This window comes from Boeremia exigua, assembly GCF_020726555.1.
Source record: "Boeremia exigua strain MPI-SDFR-AT-0100 chromosome Unknown C7974scaffold_12, whole genome shotgun sequence".
NCBI classification, from domain to species: domain Eukaryota; kingdom Fungi; phylum Ascomycota; class Dothideomycetes; order Pleosporales; family Didymellaceae; genus Boeremia; species Boeremia exigua.
The window spans coordinates 1,222,117-1,242,447 of record NW_025763529.1 but is presented as its reverse complement, the minus strand read 5'-3'; the positions used below and the strand labels follow the sequence as shown (position 1 = coordinate 1,242,447).

Genomic DNA, 20,331 nt, shown 5'->3' with positions numbered 1-20,331 from the left:
GCTGTCGTTTCGCATTTCTCCGCCTTACAGCTGCGATCAGCGCTGCCCCAGCTGAGACTTGCAGACATCAATTAATGCCTTCCACCTTGAACCCTCGTATACTCAGGTTAAGGACCCTGTTGGGACACTGCGCTTCCTGAACCCAGCTTTAGTCAAAGCAACCAACCGCTGCTTCACTTTACCTCCGTGTCTCACACCTCAGAAACCGACCCGCCATCAATCGCCTTCACTCTCATTAGTGAGCGCGGGGGCCACCACCTTCACCGACAACGTGCTTGAGAGAGAGAGAATCTTACCCTTAACTTGACCCCACCACTCAGACTGGCGCTCCTTTTGTTGACCAACTCGCTCGTGCACTAGACCTCGCCCTGAATAGTTACTACATACAGAATACAACATGTCTCTATGCGCACGGTCTTCGAGCACAGCGTTCAACAGGCTCCCAATCGAGGTGAGCAATCATCGCCCGTCGTACCTCTTGGACATACTGACTTTCAATAGCTCAACAAGGCCATAGCTCAATATCTAGATACAGACAAGGATATTGTATCCTTCCGCTTAGTCTGCCGGGGCACCAACGATGCTATCGATGCCGACTATGGTTCTTTCTGGCGCTACATGTTCCGCGAGAAGTATGCCTTTAAAGAGGGTCCGACCAACAAGGAGTTGAGGAGAGCGTACCAGCGGCGCAGCAAGATGCTTCGACGAGGCACGGGCTACGATTTCTTTCGAGGATACAAGAAGCGTGAGCAGGATGTCATCGAGGTGCTCAGGGATCTGATAGTTGGTAAGCATCTCTTTGTTCGGTGCAATGCGATACATAGCACTCCATCGCTCCCATCAGAATATCCCGAGTGGTAAGAACTGACCTTGTATCCTACAGAATCCTTCCAGGGTCTCGTTGATGAGGATGGGTATGGTCGACCTCGATGCAAGAACCAGGATCGCCTGCTGGGGTTCATCTTGAACTCCAAGATACTCCTAAACGACCGCCGCGCACCAGATGTACGAACGAGATCGGAGACGCTCGAAAAGAAGGAGATCAACCCTATGCTTGCTGCTGTCAAGATCATGTGCTCTTCTCTCTTGTTCGGATACGAAGGCCTTAAGTACCACGTGTTCGCTATCGAACAACTGCAGCGCGCTGCATACGCCGCGACAAACAAAGCCCCCATATACGAAGGCCTAAACCAAACCGAGATCAACATGGAATGGGTCATGAAATGTCTCGACTTCTTCCGCTATCACATGATGAACACGGAGACGGTGACTCTGGGCGATGCTATGGAGGATCTGTCTGTTTTGCAGAAGCCAACAGCCTGGCAACAGTCACTGAAGAACGGTACTGTTCCACTTAGCAGACACTGGAAGGGCACATACTCGTTCCTGGATCCTAATGAACAGCGCAAGCTTCGATGTCTGTCTGATGACGACGACAGTGACGTGTACTTCAGCGACAAGAATATCGACGAGGGCAAAATTCAGGTACGTCGAGGTCGATGTACTTCATCCAGTCACGGTTCACTGACATGGCTAGTCTCTCGAGCTCAACTTCGATCCAGAACGCCAACTAAAGTGGCCGAAATTGTTCGAAGAACGCCTGAACTCACTGCGCGGGGCTAATGAGTCGGACCTCCCCTCCAAAATACAAGGCCGCAGCAAGCCAAAGAACCTCTCAAAGACCAATCTGCAGTTCACGGGTACCGGTATGGATCTTGAAGATGATTTCCAGGCCATAGGATGGCTCAACGCCCTGCCAGATCAGTGTGGCATACCAGGTTGGCAACGTATCACGTTCATGAAGCACTTCGCCGAAGATCTTGACGACGTCGACTCTGACAACCTCTGGGCTTATGAGGGCGTTGTTCTGCCGGGAGGTCGCATCATCGTTGGCCGTTGGTGGTTTGCATCGGAGGCGGTCGATTTCAACGTAAGTGCCAACCTCATGTGTCTGGTTTAAGAAGATGCACTACTGATTCTCCCAGCGCGATTATAACGGGCCCTTCATCTTATGGGCTTCCGAGCCTGATGAGTTCGACAGCACTTTCGGCAGCGACTCAAACGAGTAGGAGGACAATTTGGCGCTTTGAATATCGAAGAACGCTCATTGCAAACATCTATCATGGCATATCAGCATTTGAGTCATTGACACTTGACAGTCACACATGCTTGGAGTTTTGACATCTCACGTAGCTTATTCCGACCCATGGATCGAACACATAGCACATTTGATTATCTCAAAATGCGGGAGCCCGTACATAGTCATACAATCATTTCCAATATATCCAAAAGTTTTACTCGTGCGAGCTTCTACATAAGGTACTTCGTCCTCTCTTCGCTCTCTCTGATCCACTGATCCAGCTTCTTACGATCCCTTGGCTTGAAGCCGACCTTGAAGTACTTTGGCTCCATAGTCAGACTCGTAGGGAGGTCGTTTGCATCCAAGCAATCCATGATCGCCTCATCCCTCGGATCTTTGGGCGGTGTAAACTCAAACGCACTTATAAGCCTCACAAACGCCGTGAACAGCTCCCGATTTGCCAGGTGACTGCCCACACACATTCGACTTCCAGCACCATACCCGTAGTGCGGTGTCCCCGCACCATCCGGCACGTTCAAGTAGCGCTCCGGATCGAACACACCCGGGTCCTTGAAGTGCTCCGCATCGTAGTCGGCAGCGTACGCATTCATGTAGAACGTGGTGCCCGGCGGAATCACCACGCCGTTCCACTCAATCGGCTTGATCGACACGCGCGGCAGGCAGATGGGGATGACGGTCCAGTAGCGCAGGATTTCCTTGTACAGCGCGGTGATGTACGGGATCTTCTCTTCGTGCAGGCACTGCGTCCACGCGTCGCCGGAGGGGTACGCGGACATGATTTCGGCGTGGGCGCGCGCTTGGATCTTTTGGCCTGCGGGGGTCGCGAGGTAGGCGATGCCCATTATTAGGTTGCCGGGGACGGTGTCTAGGCCTGCGGAGACCATGGTCAGGCAGATTGATTTTATTTCGGCTGCATGGGGTTAGTGGTCGGAGGGGGAGGGAGGGAGGAGGAGGGAAGGGAACGTACCTCTGTTGAGCTTCGCCTCGGGATCTTTGATGATGTTGCCGGTGATGCAGGGCTTGTCTGTGCCTTTCTCGATCTTGTCCTCCAGCGTGGCGAGTAGCCGGTCCATGTACACATCGCGCCTATTCTTGAACTTGATAGCCTCGTTGCTCTGGCTGGGGAACAGGCGGAGCAGCGGGACGTAGTCTTGCCAGTTGTTGCTTGTGGAGCGGAAGTTGCCCACCCCGCGCTCGACGTCAACAATCTCCTTCAGCAGCGGCGCATCTTTGTTGCCGTCAATGCGGTAGCCGTAGTTCAGGGTCAGTGAGGTGTTGAGGGCGTAACGTTGCCAGTATGCGCGGGGGTCGAGGTCGATTTCACCGCCCTTGCTGTCGGAGAGAAGTTCCTTGATCGAGACAGTGGATTCGAGGTCGATGAGTGGCATATAAGATTGCACAGCAGGCCGGTTGAGGGCGGTGGCAGCGGCTTTGCGGCGGTTCTTGCACGACTCGTCCCAAGGGGATGTGCCGATGGTGAATCCCTGGGATGAGGAGACGACTTTGTGGAAAGTGTGCAACATGGGACGCGAGATGAGAGCAGATTGGTTTGTGATCCAGAGATGTCGGACAGAGTCGAAGGAATTAGCGAAGACGATTCTCTGTGGAACATGTGAGCTTGCAGTTCTTCCAAAGGGATACAAAGGTCCTCACCTTATTGCCCATTCGAACCTGGAACACTGGCCCGTACTTCTTTGCCCATCCTTGTGCTACTTTTGCGTGGTTCGTCCCAAGCTCGTACAAGCTACCGAACACAGGTAGGCCAGGCACTTCAGGCAGACCTTTGATGTGTGGTGTGTCGGTCCCATACATAAACCTGTACAGGAATATACCGACAACAACAGCACCAGCGACGTAGATAGGAATCGACATGTTGCTGACTGCCCGAACTGTCGACTGCAAAGATGAATTCTGGGAGGACAAGCTGTAGAGGAGGCAGCCACACTTATACCGACACTCGTCCTCGCTTCGCGATCCAACGTGGTTCACTCAAGAATCAAGGCCTAACCACATTCTAAACGCCTGTCTCAGCGGGAATGCGCGCCGCATCACTGGATGCACGATCCGACGTAGTTACCGCATGCTGCACGCAGTAAAGTGGGGCGTTAGCGCGGTGTCGTCAAAGTAGCAGTCGTTAAAAGACGGGTCTGCGGAATTGGCCCGCTAGTGTCGCTGCACATTTGGAGATGCGATACCTAGCGCGGTGCGGGGGACCAGCGCTGTGGGGGGTGAATCAAATAGTGTAGGCTAGCTGTGTCGGCAAGGCCATCACTTCAAGCATCACACGGAGATTTGTATTGGATGTCGACTCAACGGCTGATAGAGTCGGGCTCCACAATGTATGTCAGAACAATGCATGTTTCGTACGCTGTGGAATCCAGACCTGTGCATGGCGGAACACTTCCTCCCCATGGTGGACCAGGCTCTTGAAGCAGTCGTTGATTCGTTGATTCGTGTGTTCTATGTTTCGGTGTATGATGTGCCGAGATATTAAGGCGATAAAAACTCTGGTAGTACTTACCTATTTCCATAGCCTCCTATCATTGGCGTGACTGACTGCACGTTAGTAAAAGCCGCCAAGTACGAGCCGCCAAGTACGAACTGCGACACAGGTACTTACTCACTAAAGAGTGTCGGGTTCGTAGCGTGCCTCAAGTCGCTGCTTGAAACTTCCAATTTGCTTCCATGGTGCGGTGTTAACTTGGGGTGAATAGAATCAAGTCACCTGGTATGATTCACATATCAGAATCTAAGTTCGTGCAGTGTTCACCGATCAATCCGTCTATGCTTTTCGTGAAATATCTCAGTCGAACTTGAGCTCTAGGGCAGGCTCGATCTTCCCTACACATTCACCAAACCCTACCAATGCTTCCTCATCTTGACCGCAGACACCCTTGATGGTAATCTCATCACCGTCCTCCAAGAATGTCCTCATCTCTCCACCGCTTAGTCTGATAGGTTCCTTGCCGTTCTGGCTCTGTTCTATGAAGCTTCCATATTCAGCTGGAGAGTCCCCGCTTATGGTTCCAGAGCCGAGCAGATCACCAGGTTGGAAAGGGCAACCGGTAATTGTGTGGTGTGCAAGCATCTGAGGGAATGACCACAGGAGGTTTCGTGCGTTGACTTTCGATATTGTCGTGTTTTGACCGGATGACGCTGAACATGTTTAGTAACTATAAGGCGAAGGGGAAAGTATTGAACTTACTCTTTACGTCTACCTGGAGATTGATATCGTATACAGATTTCTCGTCCTTCTCTTTGAGGTATGGCAACACGTCGGCATCGTTTTCTAGACCCTTAACCTTGAAAGGTGCCAGTGCATCTGCGAGAACAACCCATGTACTGATAGTTGTGCCAAAGTTCTTTGCGTTGAATGGTCCAAGCGGCACGTACTCCCAAGCCTGGATGTCTCTCGCTGACCAGTCATTCATCAGGACGACACCGAATAGATTGTCGGCGGCCTTGTCAACCGATATCGGCGTTCCTTGTTCGTTGGAGCCGCATACGAATGCGCCCAACTCCAGCTCAATATCGAGTTTCTTGCATGGTGAGAAAGTTGGTTCTTTCTTCTCAGCGGCCGGGTTGAGAAGGATTTGGCCGTTGGGTCGTCGAATCGGTGTTCCTGAGGGCACGATTGACGACGCTCGCCCATGGTAGCCAACAGGAAGGTGCTTGTAGTTGGGCTGCAGCGCGTTCTGTGGCCCACGAAAGATAACTCCGCAATTGTAGGCGTGGTTCATGCCGGCGAAAAAGTCGGTGTAGTCACCAATCTTGAAGGGCAAGTGCTTCTTCACATCATGCAACGGAATCAAGACTCGCTTCTGCAACGACTCATTGTTCTTCAGCACATCTGGGAACTCAGTGTTCTCGGTGAACACACTTTGGATGTACTTGCGCACAACGGAGTGTATGGGCCGTCCGAGCGCAGCAAAGGCGTTTAGTGACGGCTGTGAAAAAACAGCCTGGTGTGGTTGTATCGTAGACAATCCTGAGAAGCCATTGTCCGCCGCAAAAGCCTCCAGGTCTAATGCGTGGTCGCCAATTGCAACAGCCACTCGCGGCGTCGTCGAAGAAGTCGTGGAGATGATGCCAAAAGGAATGTTCGCTAGTGAAAAGTGAGATCCTCGAGGTATGCTAAACCACGATCGCAGGGAGGTCATGTTGGGCGATGGTTTGATTGCTGCTGCTTGCTCTGAGGGCCTGATATTGCCGCACCTTGTAGAATCGCGGGATGCAAAGCTCGTCAAGAACAAAGGTGGTGTGATGCTGACTTGATAAGATCGCGATATTCTCCAGTTCCGAGCAAGTGCTCGAGAATCAGCAAACTCGGAAACCGCGTTCCGATCGCGTCGCTGCCCGCCATGTCGTGATTGCAGAAACGTGACGGCTACTCATGGCGAGGATGACGACGGAGTGCGGCCTCTATTCCGCAAGAAAGCGGATGCAGGCGCAGACTGTGGGGTAAGCCGAAGACTATACCACTTTGGGAGGGCAGGAGCTCCCCGCCGTCGCTCAGGCCCCGAGCACCGAACCCAACGACGGAATTTCAAGCCGCCCATTACCGCACTGCTAAGCAGTAATGTCCAGACAGGTCTTGTCACATGCCGTGTTTCCCTTGGACTTCTCCGGGTCATTCCAGGAGCTTGCTGCATATATTCGAGCGTACGACGTTCAGAATTGCCTTTTGTCTTTGATCGATACCGGTCTACAGAAATTAATACCCAGCTGTTCCTGGTACTGATTCGGCTCACTAACCGTTACCATGCCCTCGACACAATTCAGCTTCAAGGAAAAGTACAGATACCAAAATGGATTTGCTTCCTACCATGAGTACGCTACACTGACATGATGTGACCATACATCGCTCACAAAGTATTAGGACAGAAGCAGTAGAGGGTGCATTGCCAATTGCCGCCAACTCACCACAGAAGCCTCCCCTTGGTCTCTATGCAGAGAAGCTTTCCGGAACAGCATTCACAGCCCCACGACACAAGAACCAGCAATCATGGCTCTACCGCATACTACCCTCCTGCGGCCACAGCAACTTTGAGGCGCGAGAATCAAGTACATTCAACACAAACCCCGAGAACAAGCCCTGGGAGAAGATTCATTTCATCCCGAATCAGCTGAGATGGGACCCCTTCGACCTTGATGAGACAGTAGACTGGGTGCACTCGCTGCACCTCGTTGCTGGCGCTGGAGATCCCACTATGAAGACTGGTGTTGGTTATTTCATCTACGCAGCGGGCAAGGATATGGCAGCGAACGAAGCCTTCTACTCCGCAGACGGCGACTTCCTCATCGTCCCGCAGCACGGCGCGCTCGACATCCAGACCGAGCTGGGCCGCATCCTGGTCCGCCCCAACGAGATCTGCGTGATCCCTCGCGGCATCAGATACCGGGTCACCCTCCCCGAAGGACCCGTCCGAGGCTATATCCTCGAGCTGTACGAGGGTCACTTTGAGCTGCCCGAACTGGGCCCCATCGGATCCAACTGCCTGGCCAACGCACGCGACTTTCAAGCACCCGTCGCCGACTTCGATGAGGACACAAGTAGCTCATGGACCATCCTCGCCAAATTTGCTGGCCACCTATACGCCGCAAAACAGGACCACACACCCTTTGATGTCGTTGCCTGGCACGGCCTATACTATCCGTACAAGTACGACCTGGGCCGCTTCAACACAATAGGCAGCGTGTCCTTCGACCACCCCGACCCGTCCATCTACACCGTCCTGACATGCCAAAGTGCATCCCCAGGGACAGCAATCGCCGATTTCGTCATCTTCCCGCCGCGCTGGCTCGTCGCCGAAGACACCTTCCGCCCGCCATGGTACCACCGCAACACCATGTCCGAATTCATGGGTCTGATCCACGGCCAATACGACGCCAAAACAGGCGGCGGCTTCCAGCCCGCCGGCGCCTCGCTGCACAACGTGATGAGCGGCCACGGCCCCGACGCGGCCACCCACGAGAAGGCGTCGAATGCGCCGCTGGCGCCCCACAAGGTCGGCGAGGGCAGCATGGCGTTCATGTTCGAGAGCTGCCTGATGATCGGCGTCACCGACTGGGGGCTGCAGAAGTGCCAGAAGGTGCAAGAGGACTACAACGCCGAGAGCTGGGAGCCGCTGAAGCCGCACTTCAGGCTCAAGCCCGGGCAGAAGATTAGTAATGGGGTGAGCGCTGTGGCGGGCGCGGCGGAGGGCGATACGGCCCAGGTGCCGCACTATACGTGATGGGTGGGAGGGTGGTATGCAAATAACATATTCACACCATGCCCGGCATATAATTATTTGATATCTGCTAAAAAAATGGAACTTATGGACTCTTCTCCACCGCTCCTGTGTCGCATGTGCGGCGCACGCGTAATCGCTCTGTGACAGTCTGACCATCGCTCCAGCGCAGTTATAACATGGGCACATAACACGCGCTCACGCACTAGTGAAACAGTGCATGCACGAAACCAAAAACCAGGACCCCTCACCCCTCACAGCCACAGTCACGATCACAGCTCACAGCGCAAGACCAGTAGAACAGGAGCATTGGGGTTTTCATAATTAAATTACTGCCGCGGCGGCGCATCAAGCGCGCCGCAGTCTCGTATCTGGGGTATCTGCGGACATCAGGACCCGTTCCACTCTGCCTCCTACTTCGACAAACGCTCTGGAAAAACATCTACAGAAAGGAAAAGGTCTCGGGGGGCGACAGCGGGCGGGGCGCACATTAACTTGGCGCGTGTGCGACCGCGACACGCTTCGTTGTCTTTGTCTTTGTTTCTGCGGGGTTTGAAGGAAGGGCGTCTATGAGGGCTGGATGACGGAGGGGCCGGCCAGGACTTGGTCGTCGGCGATGGACTCGGTCTTGGTGATCATCATGTAGACTTCGCCCTGGAGGTTCTGGGGGACCATGCAGTTGCCGTTCTCGATCTTGGAGAACTGATTGCCGCCGCTGTGATGTGTTAGTTTTGATGTTATGAGTTGAAGTGATAATGGAGTGACTTACGGAGCGACGAAGGCGCAGAAGGAGGCACCGGCCGGGCTTGCGGGGTCGGCGAGCTTCAGGTTCTGTCCAACGGTGGCCTTCTCGGGGTTCTGGAGCGCGATGGCGGGGAAGGCCTGGATGTTCAGGTTGGAGCCCTGGGGGCACGACTTGATGAATTGCGCGGCCAGAGTGAAGACAGCGCGGGGCTGGAGGGCGGTGTCGAAGGCAGCGGGAACGGGCTCAGCGCCGGAGGCAACACGGATGAAAGCCTGGTGACGGGCCTCGACAGTGACGATGGAGGCGGCGGCGGCGAGAACGTTGGACGAGTTGACCATGGGGGCGGCGCCGAGGTAGGCGGAGACACCGACGGCCTCGAGCACACGCGCGGTCTTGACCATGGAGTCGGCACTTGCGAGAGCGGCATCGAAGTTGTAGTCGCAGGGCTCGACGGGCTTAGCACCGGCGCCGGTAATGGCAGACATCAGTGTGGTAACGTGGATAGCCTCAGTCTGACCAACACCCATGAGGGACTTGATCTGGCCGTCGTTGAGACCAAGAGCCTTGAAGTCGCTCATCGGGAACTTCGCGAAACCCTGCTTGTAGAATGTCGACTCGAGGTGCTCAGCTGTCAAAGCACTAAACGGTCAGCTCTTGCATTTCAAACATTGCACATTTGCACTTACAACTGGAGGATGTCAACATCGCTCAGAGTGGCCTTCGCTGCTGGCGCAGCCGATGTTGTCGACGCCGAAGCAGAAGCAGCGGGTGAAGACGAGGCCTGGCGAGCGACGATAGGAGCAGGAGCGGCAGCCACGAGAGGCGCCAGGGCGAAGAGGCCCTTGAGGATTGTTGATACGCTCGGCATATTGGCTAATTAAGTAGTCGTTGTCGTTGAGGGGATGATTTCGTAAGGATTGACGGCCAGCAAAGTCTCGCTTTGAATTCGAATATTAAGTATATCTCTAAAGTCCAGCCAGGGACGAGGTAGAAGAAGACCGTAAGGAATGTCGTGAAGTATTAGGTACAGAGTTATGGAAGGAAGCCTTGCAGTTGATGTCCAACAGAAACGTTCGGTATAAACAGAGATGGGCAGCGAATGACCCTTATACACGACTCCGCAGCTCCTAGGAAACCTGAGACACCATGGTAATTCGGAGGACGGATGCAAGGCTCGAGGCAGAGGGGCGGACTGAGCGATCCCGTCCACAGGTTGGAGCAACTTACCGGATCCGTAACCATCAAGCTTTCAGCCTTGGCCCGTCGACCCATCGATCGCCAGGGAACTGCTTGCTCGCAGTGTAGCAACCGCTGAATTTTTCCGCATGGCTGCGTTGGGGCTGGTGTTGGACGCGTGAGGTGTTGCAAGTCTGGGGCCTGCGACGCGAAGTTGTCGCGATGAAACTGTACAAGTACCAACATCACACACTTGGCTGCACGGAGGCGATAGAGCCGCCCAAGACTGGTTCTGGATGCAGCTAGCAGTGCATAGCCATCAGCGGCGGCGAGTAACCCATCCGATGGGGTTCATGTGTGGCTCACCAGCGATTACATGAGGCACTCAATCTTTCGACGACGACGCGATTCGTGCTGCGTCAGTGATAACGCCCTTGAAACGCGTTTCAAAACGTGCTTTCGACACATTTTAAAGACTCGAGGATTTCAGAAAACAACTTGCGCACTCAAAGCGATCGATATGTGCGGACTGTGATGCTGTGCGAAAGCTGCTGAAGAGGCGAAGTTGGTGGAGAAGGATGGCTGAGCGCCGCGCGCATGGCCAAAACACCACAAGACGACTGCCAAGCATTAGTGACGACCCTGTCATAACGGCGTTCACGCCTCAGGCAATGCCTTCGTCGGAAGAAACGATTGCCAGCACAAGCTTTACGGGTAAAAATTAGCAAGGATCTCCGTTCCCAAAGAGTTGCATCAGTTCGGGCAAGTTCCACCAATTCTATCAACGTGAGGCGCAGATGCCGGCAGTGTCAAACCCAGCAGCCAAATGTGGCACTCGCCCTACATAGGATGTCAAAGATCCCGGAGGCTGCAGAATATCCGCGTCGTTTCACTTCAGTAAGGCCATTGGACTGTCAGCTATCAAACACCTCTATCACGGTCCGTAAGGTGTCAGCCTGTGTGGTGTTTACTGATACATACTGCACCATCATATTCGACTCTATACACGGCGCGATCAAACAATACATTAACACAATACTAAGATAGCCGACTAGTCCTACTGTATGTATTCCGTGATCCGGTCGTGTACCCCATACACATGAACAATACACATTCGTCATCCATCTGATTTTGCACCAACACAACTTAAAATATATCCACGCTATGCAAATTCCCTTCAAGCAGTGTTGACAGCAATGCGAGGCTGCCTTAGCAATACAGTGGCATTCACGCTGCCGACGAAGCTACCATACAGGCGTTCTCCCAAGTATCGATGGAGTCGTGGACTTGCGCTTACAAAGCGTACGGGTTCAGCGAGCGGATAGTCAAGCAACTACAGGTAATGTTAGTAAAGTGTAATACGTGAAAGACGGTATGCAACTTACGGAGGACTCTTGGTCAGATCCGTCTTAAGGATTACAGGCACGCGTGCCATCTCCCGCACATCCTGGATGTAGTCGCCGTTCTCCTCACGTAGGGCGAACCAGCTGAGGTACTTCTCCTTGTTCGACAGCTTGGCCTCGGGCGCCTCGCTGGCGCTCTTGGACAGCTTCGAGTCCGAGTTCGTACGCTGCGGAGCTTGGCCAGAAAGCCCCCTGGTCGGCGAGGGAGGCATGCTTTGGGTCGGTCGATCAGCACCAGTTGGGTTCAACGACACGCCGGCCATGGTGGAGTTCAGATCGCTCGAGTCATCGTCGTCATCATCGAACAGAGCGTCAACTTCGTTAGTCGACATGGTTCCTGTGTCCATCTGGCGGCGCTGGGCCTCTTCCTGTTCCTTGGCACGCTGCTTAGCCGCCTCAGCGTGACGCGCAGCAGCCGCGGCGTTGGACGCCCGGATAGAACCGTGCTTCGGCCGCTCATCCTCGGGGACGAAAGCAGAAGAGGGAACACCCTTCTCCCAGTAAAGCTCCAGGAGACGCTTGTTCTTATCGAACTCTGCCTTCTTGAGAGGAAGCTGATCACAGTGGACTCGCTTCTCAAAGCCCCATTCAGGGATCAACACATCAAACGCTGATTCGTACACGCAGATGACAATGCCCTCAGCAATCAAGTCGCCGCCAATTTCTTGGCTGATCCTGTCCATCTTGCGGCAGGCCTCGATATGGACGCTCTGCTCCTGAGCAGCATGTGCGGAATCTTTCTTTGTGTTGCACATCTCGGCAGTCTTAGCCAGTACCTCAATGTCCTCAGTGAACTCGATGGCGCCGTTCGAAAGAGCAGCTTCAAGTTGGCGGTGCACAACAATATCGGCGTAGCGGCGGGATGGGTTCATGAAGTGAGTGTACAGCGAGAGATTGAGGGCGTAGTGGGCGTATTGGTCCTCCGGTACCTTGCCAGCGACAAAGTACTTGGCGCGGGGCATAGACTTGATGACGAGCGTCTCCATACCCTTACGGATGTCGCTATCTTCGACCTGGAACAAGCTGTTTTGGAGAGTGCCACTGCTCTCGTCGTCAATGCTGTAGCCAATCGCACCCATCCGCTCGGCGATGGTGTTCAAGCGACGGGGGTTGGGAGGAGCTTGGCGACGAAGGAGAGCCTTTTCTGGCAGAGCAGCATGGATCTTCTTTGCGACAAAGCTGTTCGCAAGATGGCTGAGCTCCTCGATGCACTCGTGAGCTGGCGAAGAGTCAAAGATGTTGGCCTCAACGGGAACATTCTCGTCGTCAAGCTGGTACATGAGACGCAGAGGCTGGATGTCAGCAGTGCGATCGCCAAAACGAGCCTGGCGGAAACGCTGCGTGATTTGGTGGAGCGTCTTGATGTCCTTAGCACGAGCCGCCGTCACCTCCCCGTCGCGTCCGCTAATAACAGAGTCGACCTCTTCGTACGACAGTTTGCCGGAGCTCTTGATGACAGACTTTCCGACCCAGGTCTCGTCGTCTGATACACGGCCGGTCTTGGGATCGACCTTGAAGATCACACTGACAGTGTAGCGATCCTCACCAGGGCTGAGACAGCAGATGTCGTTGGACAGACGTGGAGGAAGCATGTTGACAGAGCGATCCATGAGGTAGACACCTGTGCCGCGCTTCTTTGCCTCACGGTCGACAAGAGAGTTTGGCTTGATGAAGTGCGCGACGTCAGCAACGTGAACACCGATTTCGACGCGGCCATCATCAAGGTACTTGAAGTGGATAGCATCATCGAGCTCCTTGCTGCCGTTGGGGTCGATGGTGAAAGTCTCCTCGCTGCGAAGGTCACGACGTGCCTTGATCGCCTCCTCGCCATCGTTTGCGACCGACCAGTCCTCGAAGCCAACGTTCTTGATGACTGCATCGGAGAAATCATCAGGGCCGAAGTTGTTGTCACGCAACAGAGCGTCGGTCTCAACCTTGGGGTCGCCCATGACACCAAGCTGTTCAACCAGGGTACCAAAGGGATGCAGCGAGGTGATGGGCCATCGCTTGATGCATGCAACAAAAATGCGATCAGCGTACTCTTGGTGCTTCTCAACAAAGTCCCTGGGCGCCTGCTCTGTCGGAATGGCGATCAAAGGCACACGCTTGTCGGTAGGCTTGAACCATACAATCTTGGGCTTATCTTGACGCTCGGGCTGGGGACGGCTGTTGCTGCCCTCACGAGCCTGGCGCTCAGCCTCCTGCTTCTCCTTAGTGGCCTGGCTGCTAGGGCGCAGAAGACCAAGGGAGCCAGAGAACATCTGACCGGCAACACGCTCAATGACAGCAACGACGTGACCGGCGTACAGAGGCTTGAGCTCATCGTTGATCTCCTCTTCTTCCATAAGGAGCAAGCTTTGGCCTTCGACTTCGACATCATCGTTCTTCTTCTGGGTAGGTCGCTGACGCAGACTTCCACGTCGACGAATGCCGCCCTCGCCAGCCGTCTCAGGCTGGGTCGTAGCGTCGTTCACGGCGATGCTACCGCCACGAGGATCAGCATTGTCCTTCCTCTTCTTCTTCTCTTCCTTCTCGCGCTTCTGACCCCAAACCTCATCGACGTCCAGAAGTTCGATGGCGACCAGGTCACCTTCCAAAGCACGGTTCCTGTCCTTGCTACCGCAAATGAAGATATCGGCATCAAGATCGGTTGTGGTGACATACGCGTCGCTTCGGTTCTTCTTGTTGACACGGAGAATACCGGCGACAAGCTGACCGTCGCCAAGTAGTGCAGGCAAAGTAGCCTGGGGGAGGTAAGGAGTGAACAAGGTCTTGCGTTGCTGCTGCTGCTGCATGCCCATCTGGGGCTGAGCGTGCTGGCTAACGCCGAGGCCTCCGAAACCACCGCCCTGCAGCTGCTGCGCCTGCAGCGCCTGAAGGTGGGCAATCTGAAGAGGGTTGAGACCTTGGGCAAGCATCTGTTGCGGGACGAGGACCTGTCCCTGGGGTAGTTGAACCAGTTGAGGTTGGCCCGGGTACTGGAAGTTGCCGAGAGAGCCAACAGACTGGTTGACCGAACCGCGAGTGCGGTGTCCGGGCTGGAAAGGAGCGGCATTGGCAGTCTGGTTCATGTTGAAGTTACCCATGTTCTGGGACTGGTTCTCCTGAGCAGACTGCTGCGGGGGGTTGTTCTGGGGCTGCCTCCAGTTGCCCTCGAAGTTGCGCGATGCGCTTCGGCCGTGGCCTGCGCTACCGCGGCGCTGGAAATCAGACTGGCCGCCCTGGGTGTTGTTGTTGGTAGTGTTGTTGTTGCTCGATGTGCTCGAGTCGGCGGGCACCTGTGGGAAGGAGAAAGCTGGTCCACCACGGCCGGCGCTGCCACCACCACGACCGACAGCCATACTTTGGCTGCGTCCATGGCCGCCGCGACCGCCACGCGTGGAGGTTTGCTCGCCAGAGCTAGCACCACTGGGACTTGCGTCTCGGTTGGCGCTGCCACCGGCAGAAGGTAGCGGAAACTGGAAGCCCGAAGTCTTTCTCTTCGACTCTGCCAGCTCTGCCGCCTTCTTAGCATCAGAAAGTGCTAAAGAGTGTCTTCTTGTGTGTCCGGAGCCAGCGGCACCGCCGCCACGGCCGCGAGGGTTCACGTTCTCGCGGCCCTGGTTGCCCTGCTGACCGAACTCGCCGAAGCCAGATGCGCCGGAGGAAGGAGCTGGGGGCGGGCCTCCCATACCAACATTGGGAAGGGCGGACTGGTTGCGGCGGTGGGGGGTGGGCCCGGCGGGTGCGTGCATGGGAACACCGAGGTGCTGCTGTCCCATCTGCTGCTGGAACTGGTAGTTGTTCACCTGCGGTGATAGGTTTGCCATCTGGCCGGGCTGCATCTGGAAGTTGCCCAGCTGCTGCTGGGGCTGGATCATGCCCATGTTCACGTACTGCTGGTGCGTCGCGGCGATCTGCTGCTGTTGCTGCTGGAGCACCTCGATCTGCTGTGCGATGGCAAGCTGTTCCACTGCATGGTGTGTCAGCCAGGTCTGGGAACAGTGTGGGGGCACAAACTCATCAGCGGCGTCAGCTCGGACGGGCTGCGGCGGTGTGCAATGTGCAGGCGGCGGCCGGCAGGGCCCATTGGCCCCTGCTGGCCCTGCTGCTGCGGCGGCTGCTGCTGCTGCTGGTCCATGGCTAAATGTGTGGTGTAAGTGGCTCGGGGCCTGGTGTTATGTACTGTTCACAGAAGTGACGGTCGAGCCAGTCGAGGCCGTAGAGGACACGATTGGGTTTCGCAGAAGTATTCGGGGGTAGTCTGGCACGCGTCAATATTCAGCGCGGCATGACGAGGCGAGCGGTGATGGCAGAGGCTGCAGGCGACATGGTGGGGAGCGCTGGGCGATGCAGGGTCGAATGCTTGAGAGCTAGCGGGGACACTTACAAGCTGGGTGCGGGCGGAGAGCGGGGCGCGGCAATGCAATGCTTCGAGTAGGCGATGCTGGCGGGCGGGCGAGCTCTGCAGAGACTGACAGAGGCTGCGGTTGATGTGGGCAGTGTGCAGGTACAGGTGCAGTGCAGACAAGCCTGGCCGACTGGTGATAAGGATCGAGATGCAGGGGCGTCGGGTTCAAGGAGCGCGGTTTCCCTGGGGCTGGGCCGTCTGTCACGAGTGACGCAAATGGGAGGAGTGAATGCTCGAAGGAAGGAGCGAGCGGGCGCAGAGGGAAAGAGAGGGTTGCAGAAGAGGTGTGAGACGCGGCGGAGGGTGAGGGCTATGGCGGACAGCTGGGGCCAGTCCCGAATGGAAGCGATCGGCTTGTTCAGTCCGCAAACGAGTGCTAACACGGACGTACGTCACGTCACCTGCGCAATCCAGCAGCGCCGAGGAGCAACACTTGGAAGCAGATGAAGGGAGCGGGAGGAGTCGTCGCCCACAGACGCGTCGCCGCCGGCGCTCTATATAGCCACCCGGTGCGGTCGTCGCAGGACGGTGATGTGAAGCACCGCCGTGGTGTTCATGTTTCAAAGGCAGCCAAGCGGAGCTGTCACGCACACAACCAACTTGAACCAAGCCACACCACGCCGCCGACACAATCCTAGGGACTCAGAACGTTCGTGTCTGCGCTGCTCGGTCCGGCGCGGCGCAGCCACGTCGCCTCGCTGCGACACCACGGCCGAGCGGCATCAAGTGAAATGTTATCAACGCAGGCTCTCTGGCTCTTGAACCGTGCGGCTGCACGTTCGACGTGGTGGATGGATCGATGAAACTGCCCAAGCATCTGCAGTCGCTTCAACCTGCCCATGACACCGACGACGGAACACGTCCAAAGCTAGCGAAATCCCAATGGATGACTCGTCTGCATCGCGCCGTCTCACCAGCTGCCCTGAGCCTCGATCCTTCGAGCTTCGCTGGCACGTGCTGAGCATGTCCAGCGCCAGCTTGCGACAATGTCGTGTCCTCTGCCTGCGCGATGCCATTGTGACTGTGAATGCTGCCAGACGCATGCGTGCATGTATGAGGGTTCCACAAGGCAGTGCATAACAGCGGAACCCGGCCATAGAAACAATGAACGTTCGATTGCGGACGCGGGCCGCTTTGTTGGCCTACGGGTACAAGCAGGGGTACGCCTAGTCACGTGCTTCGGGGAATCTTTGGCCGTCTTTCACAGGACCAACCACGTCTTTTACGTGCCCCGTCCGTTTTGAGACCTCGACCCCCGCACGCGCAATGCCCGCCAGATCGGGCACGTCATCCTCGAGCATGCACACCCGCGCGTCCTTTGGTTCTAGCATCATTGAAAGCTCCCCCATACGGCAATCGCCTACGCGAAATGGCTCCCGCAACCACCGGGCAGCAGCCGCACGCGATCCATACGAGAGTCCCTCTCGGCAGATGCAGCTCGAGTTCAACCTGAAGCTCAGCATATCTGACCGCAACTTCAATGACCAGCTCGACCAGGCTGCCGCAGAGCGCGCACGGCTACACGAAGAACAGCTTGCACAGGCTGCGGAGGAGCATGCTAAAGTGCGGAGGGGCGCAGAGCTCGAGCTGCAGAGGCTGACCCTCGAGGAGGAAAAGGCACGCCTGCGAAGTCAAGAGGAACAACAGCGCGCTATTGAGCAGCTGCAGAAGGAGAAGGCTCAGCAGCAAGCAGAGGCGCAGAGGCGGCAACTCGAAGCACAACGGCGGGAAGAAGAAACCGCGAAGCAGGCATTGGAGCATCAGAGAAAACTTCAGGAGGCTGAGGCACGCCAGAAAGCGCAAAAGGAGCAGGAGGCTGCCGCAGAAAGACAACGGAAAGAGAAGGAAGAGGCAGATCGGAGAGCCAAAGAGGCTGCAGAGAAAACTCGAGCAGAGCAAGCAACGCAGCAAGCCGCCCAACAGGTTACACAGCAACTGCAAGCACCCGCTGCTGCCGCCCAACAGCCAGCCGCTGCGAAGACTCCCGCCGCAACGCAAGCGCCTAACGATGCTATTAACAATATACATACAAAATATCTGGAACTGCACAAGCGGATGAAGGAGTTTCGAGTCGCATTCTGGAATGAGAATAAAAGGGCTGGTCAACCGCTTAAGGAGCCTATCGGCAATGCGCGACGCAACCTGCGCCTCAAGCTCGGCCAGATCAACGTCGCTCGCGCAACCAGTCAGGCATCAATCAAGAGTCTGCGAGCCGACTCTTTCGACATTGCACTCAACACCCCAGGGCCGATGATCGACATCCGCCCCTTTCTAGTCGGCCAGACAATACCGCCCCTCGCCAACGAAGCAGAGGCACAGTACCCTGCCTTCTTGTTATATATGTGGATCATGTTTGAGAAATTCTTGCTCAAGCAATTCGAGAAGGAAGCCGCGAATGAGGATGGGCGCATCATTCAGGAACTCGGTCTGATCGCTGCCAGTCTCTTCGCCGACCAAAAGTACATGTGGAGGGGCATCACCCTCGTCGACGTCCTCCTCGCAAAGATGCACCACATCTGCCCCATCATGTTCGGCGTCCGCGGCAACATGAACACTGTCCAAGGCCAGAAGCGCCTGGGCTGGATGCCCATCGACAAGCAGCCCGCGACCGGCGAAATCTACATGCAGCGCATCCGCGGTCTGTCCGCCGGCTTCGCCGCCATGTCGCTGCGCACCTTCAAGGCGGCCCCTGCGATCCCTGTCTCCGCGTACTGGCGCTGCATCGTCCAGGTCTGCAACACCCCGCAACAAGACCTGTACCCCGGCCACTTTGCCATTCTCAACGGCCTGCTGCGCGACTTCCACAAGAAGTTCCTCGGCTTCTACGGCGTCCACGCCATGGCCGTTCTCAGACGCGCTGTCGTCGACGTCCCCGCCCGCGCGCCCGACCGGTGCAAGGACGCGGCTGGCACCATCAGCGTGTTCCCCGAGAAATGGAAGAGGCGGGAACTCGACGAGAAGGCGGCAGCGGCGGAGAAGGCGTAAACGACGAGAGAGTATCCGACGAAGCGCCTATCGCCGACGGAGTGCCCGATGTTGGAGTAATCATCGAAGATCCCGCCACCGCACACCCAGAAATCTAAGTCACACAGCAAGGAACAAATCTGTACCTAAACCACCCAAGCCCTCGCGCAGCATAGACCGGTTGGATTTGGGAATTGGGAATTGGAACCCCAGGCACAAGCCCCCGCGGGCCATGGCATCTCTGTCCATAGCATTCATAGCATCTTGGCGTTCGCGCATTGCATGTTGCCGTACGTATTGTGGGACGCTGCTGAGCAGGTAGTCGTTTGCGTGGAAAAGTAATTGAATATCGCGCATCTTGTATCGCATGGAAAGTCTCTTGCCGTGGCTCTGTGGTTTCTGAATAAGTCGTCTGTGGTGATGCATGGGTCTGATGGCAGGTTACAGTGAAGCTTTGGAGGCACAGTGGATTGGGAAGGGGCAGGTTGTCACGAGTCAAGTCGAACCATGATGTAGTAAAGTCTTTCAATTCGCTGACTGTGGCCTTCGGCTTGGATCAGAAATCCTTCTGCGGATTTTTAGTCCACCGTACAGTCTACATGCCCACCTAACGCCATGCCATGATCATGAGAATGAGGGTATAAAACTCCAATAGAAACCATGACCCGTGAAACTCCGCCAATGATGCTTGAATGTGATGCCAAATGAAAAGATGAATGAATGGAATATTCACCTAGACGACCACATCATCTAGGAAAGGAGAATGATGATTAAGTTCTTTTTGGCCTTGGCCTTGGCCTTACCCTTGCCCTTGACAGTCTCTAGCTCCTCCTCTTCTTCGAGATTGCCGTCGGGGCCAGGACGGCCAATTTCGAAGCCAGTGACGGTTGACTTGAGCGCTTCCTTGATCTCTTGTGGAGTATATATATCCTTGACTAATACAAGGGCCTGTAGAACGATAGTTGGTATAATGCAGATTTAACGGGCACGGAAAAAGCCATCTATAGCTGGAAGTGAATAAAGGAGGTAATTACAATATATAACAGAACAGCAGACAAGGAGCCGATAAGGGACAGAAACGGCGACCCCTTTGTACAAGTAAGGAGCAATCAAGAGAGTAGCTTGCTTGAACAAGCTAGAAGGTCAAACAACTGAAAACTCACTTACTACACCTAGCATTGGCTAGGTCGAACATGATGCTCAATCTACTTGTCACGGCCTTAACAGATTACTCCCTGGGAGCAAGACATGGCAGCTCATGACTGTAGACAGTAGCATCTAGTTATCGAGCTGGCATGCAACAGCTGTCCTGATAACCG

At 55.4% G+C, this 20,331-nt stretch overlaps 7 protein-coding genes across 7 annotated transcripts; 3 read left to right on the top strand and 4 right to left on the bottom strand.

Moving 5' to 3' along the window:
- Positions 1–264: 264 nt before the first annotated feature.
- On the top strand, positions 265–2,071 carry C7974DRAFT_443417 (uncharacterized protein; the record flags this gene model as incomplete). Its single annotated transcript, XM_046145451.1, has 5 exons — positions 265–451; positions 502–787; positions 884–1,485; positions 1,538–1,930; positions 1,986–2,071. The coding sequence occupies exons 1-5, from the start codon at positions 398–400 to the stop codon at positions 2,067–2,069; spliced, it is 1,419 nt and encodes a 472-aa protein (XP_045992899.1). The 5' UTR covers positions 265–397.
- A 103-nt stretch (positions 2,072–2,174) lies between these two features.
- Positions 2,175–4,393, bottom strand: C7974DRAFT_344261 (cytochrome P450 phenylacetate hydroxylase-like protein). The gene is made up of 3 exons (XM_046139336.1): positions 3,755–4,393; positions 3,069–3,702; positions 2,175–3,011 (listed from the first exon to the last, which is right to left on the bottom strand). The coding sequence occupies exons 1-3, from the start codon at positions 3,971–3,973 to the stop codon at positions 2,311–2,313; spliced, it is 1,554 nt and encodes a 517-aa protein (XP_045992898.1). The 5' UTR covers positions 3,974–4,393; the 3' UTR covers positions 2,175–2,310.
- Positions 4,394–4,904: 511 nt separating this feature from the next.
- C7974DRAFT_417449 (uncharacterized protein) lies at positions 4,905–6,261 on the bottom strand (the record flags this gene model as incomplete). The annotated part of the gene is made up of 2 exons (XM_046144075.1): positions 4,905–5,257; positions 5,307–6,261. The coding sequence occupies 2 exons, from the start codon at positions 6,259–6,261 to the stop codon at positions 4,905–4,907; spliced, it is 1,308 nt and encodes a 435-aa protein (XP_045992897.1).
- A 396-nt stretch (positions 6,262–6,657) lies between these two features.
- On the top strand, positions 6,658–8,431 carry C7974DRAFT_403580 (homogentisate 1,2-dioxygenase). The gene is made up of 2 exons (XM_046142857.1): positions 6,658–6,931; positions 6,981–8,431. Exons 1-2 carry the CDS (start codon positions 6,864–6,866, stop codon positions 8,335–8,337), a joined length of 1,425 nt encoding a protein of 474 aa, XP_045992896.1. The 5' UTR covers positions 6,658–6,863; the 3' UTR covers positions 8,338–8,431.
- Positions 8,432–8,619: 188 nt separating this feature from the next.
- C7974DRAFT_61916 (ferritin-like domain-containing protein) lies at positions 8,620–10,029 on the bottom strand. Its single transcript, XM_046146974.1, has 3 exons — positions 9,766–10,029; positions 9,104–9,718; positions 8,620–9,049 (listed from the first exon to the last, which is right to left on the bottom strand). The coding sequence occupies exons 1-3, from the start codon at positions 9,945–9,947 to the stop codon at positions 8,902–8,904; spliced, it is 945 nt and encodes a 314-aa protein (XP_045992895.1). The 5' UTR covers positions 9,948–10,029; the 3' UTR covers positions 8,620–8,901.
- Positions 10,030–11,548: 1,519 nt separating this feature from the next.
- Positions 11,549–15,778, bottom strand: C7974DRAFT_417446 (cell wall biogenesis protein phosphatase Ssd1; the record flags this gene model as incomplete). The annotated part of the gene is made up of 3 exons (XM_046144074.1): positions 11,549–11,588; positions 11,641–15,610; positions 15,658–15,778. The coding sequence occupies 3 exons, from the start codon at positions 15,776–15,778 to the stop codon at positions 11,549–11,551; spliced, it is 4,131 nt and encodes a 1,376-aa protein (XP_045992894.1).
- A 1,569-nt stretch (positions 15,779–17,347) lies between these two features.
- C7974DRAFT_320194 (uncharacterized protein) lies at positions 17,348–19,033 on the top strand (the record flags this gene model as incomplete). Its single annotated transcript, XM_046138744.1, has 1 exon — positions 17,348–19,033. One exon carries the CDS (start codon positions 17,348–17,350, stop codon positions 19,031–19,033), a length of 1,686 nt encoding a protein of 561 aa, XP_045992893.1.
- Between the last annotated feature and the right edge of the window lie 1,298 nt (positions 19,034–20,331).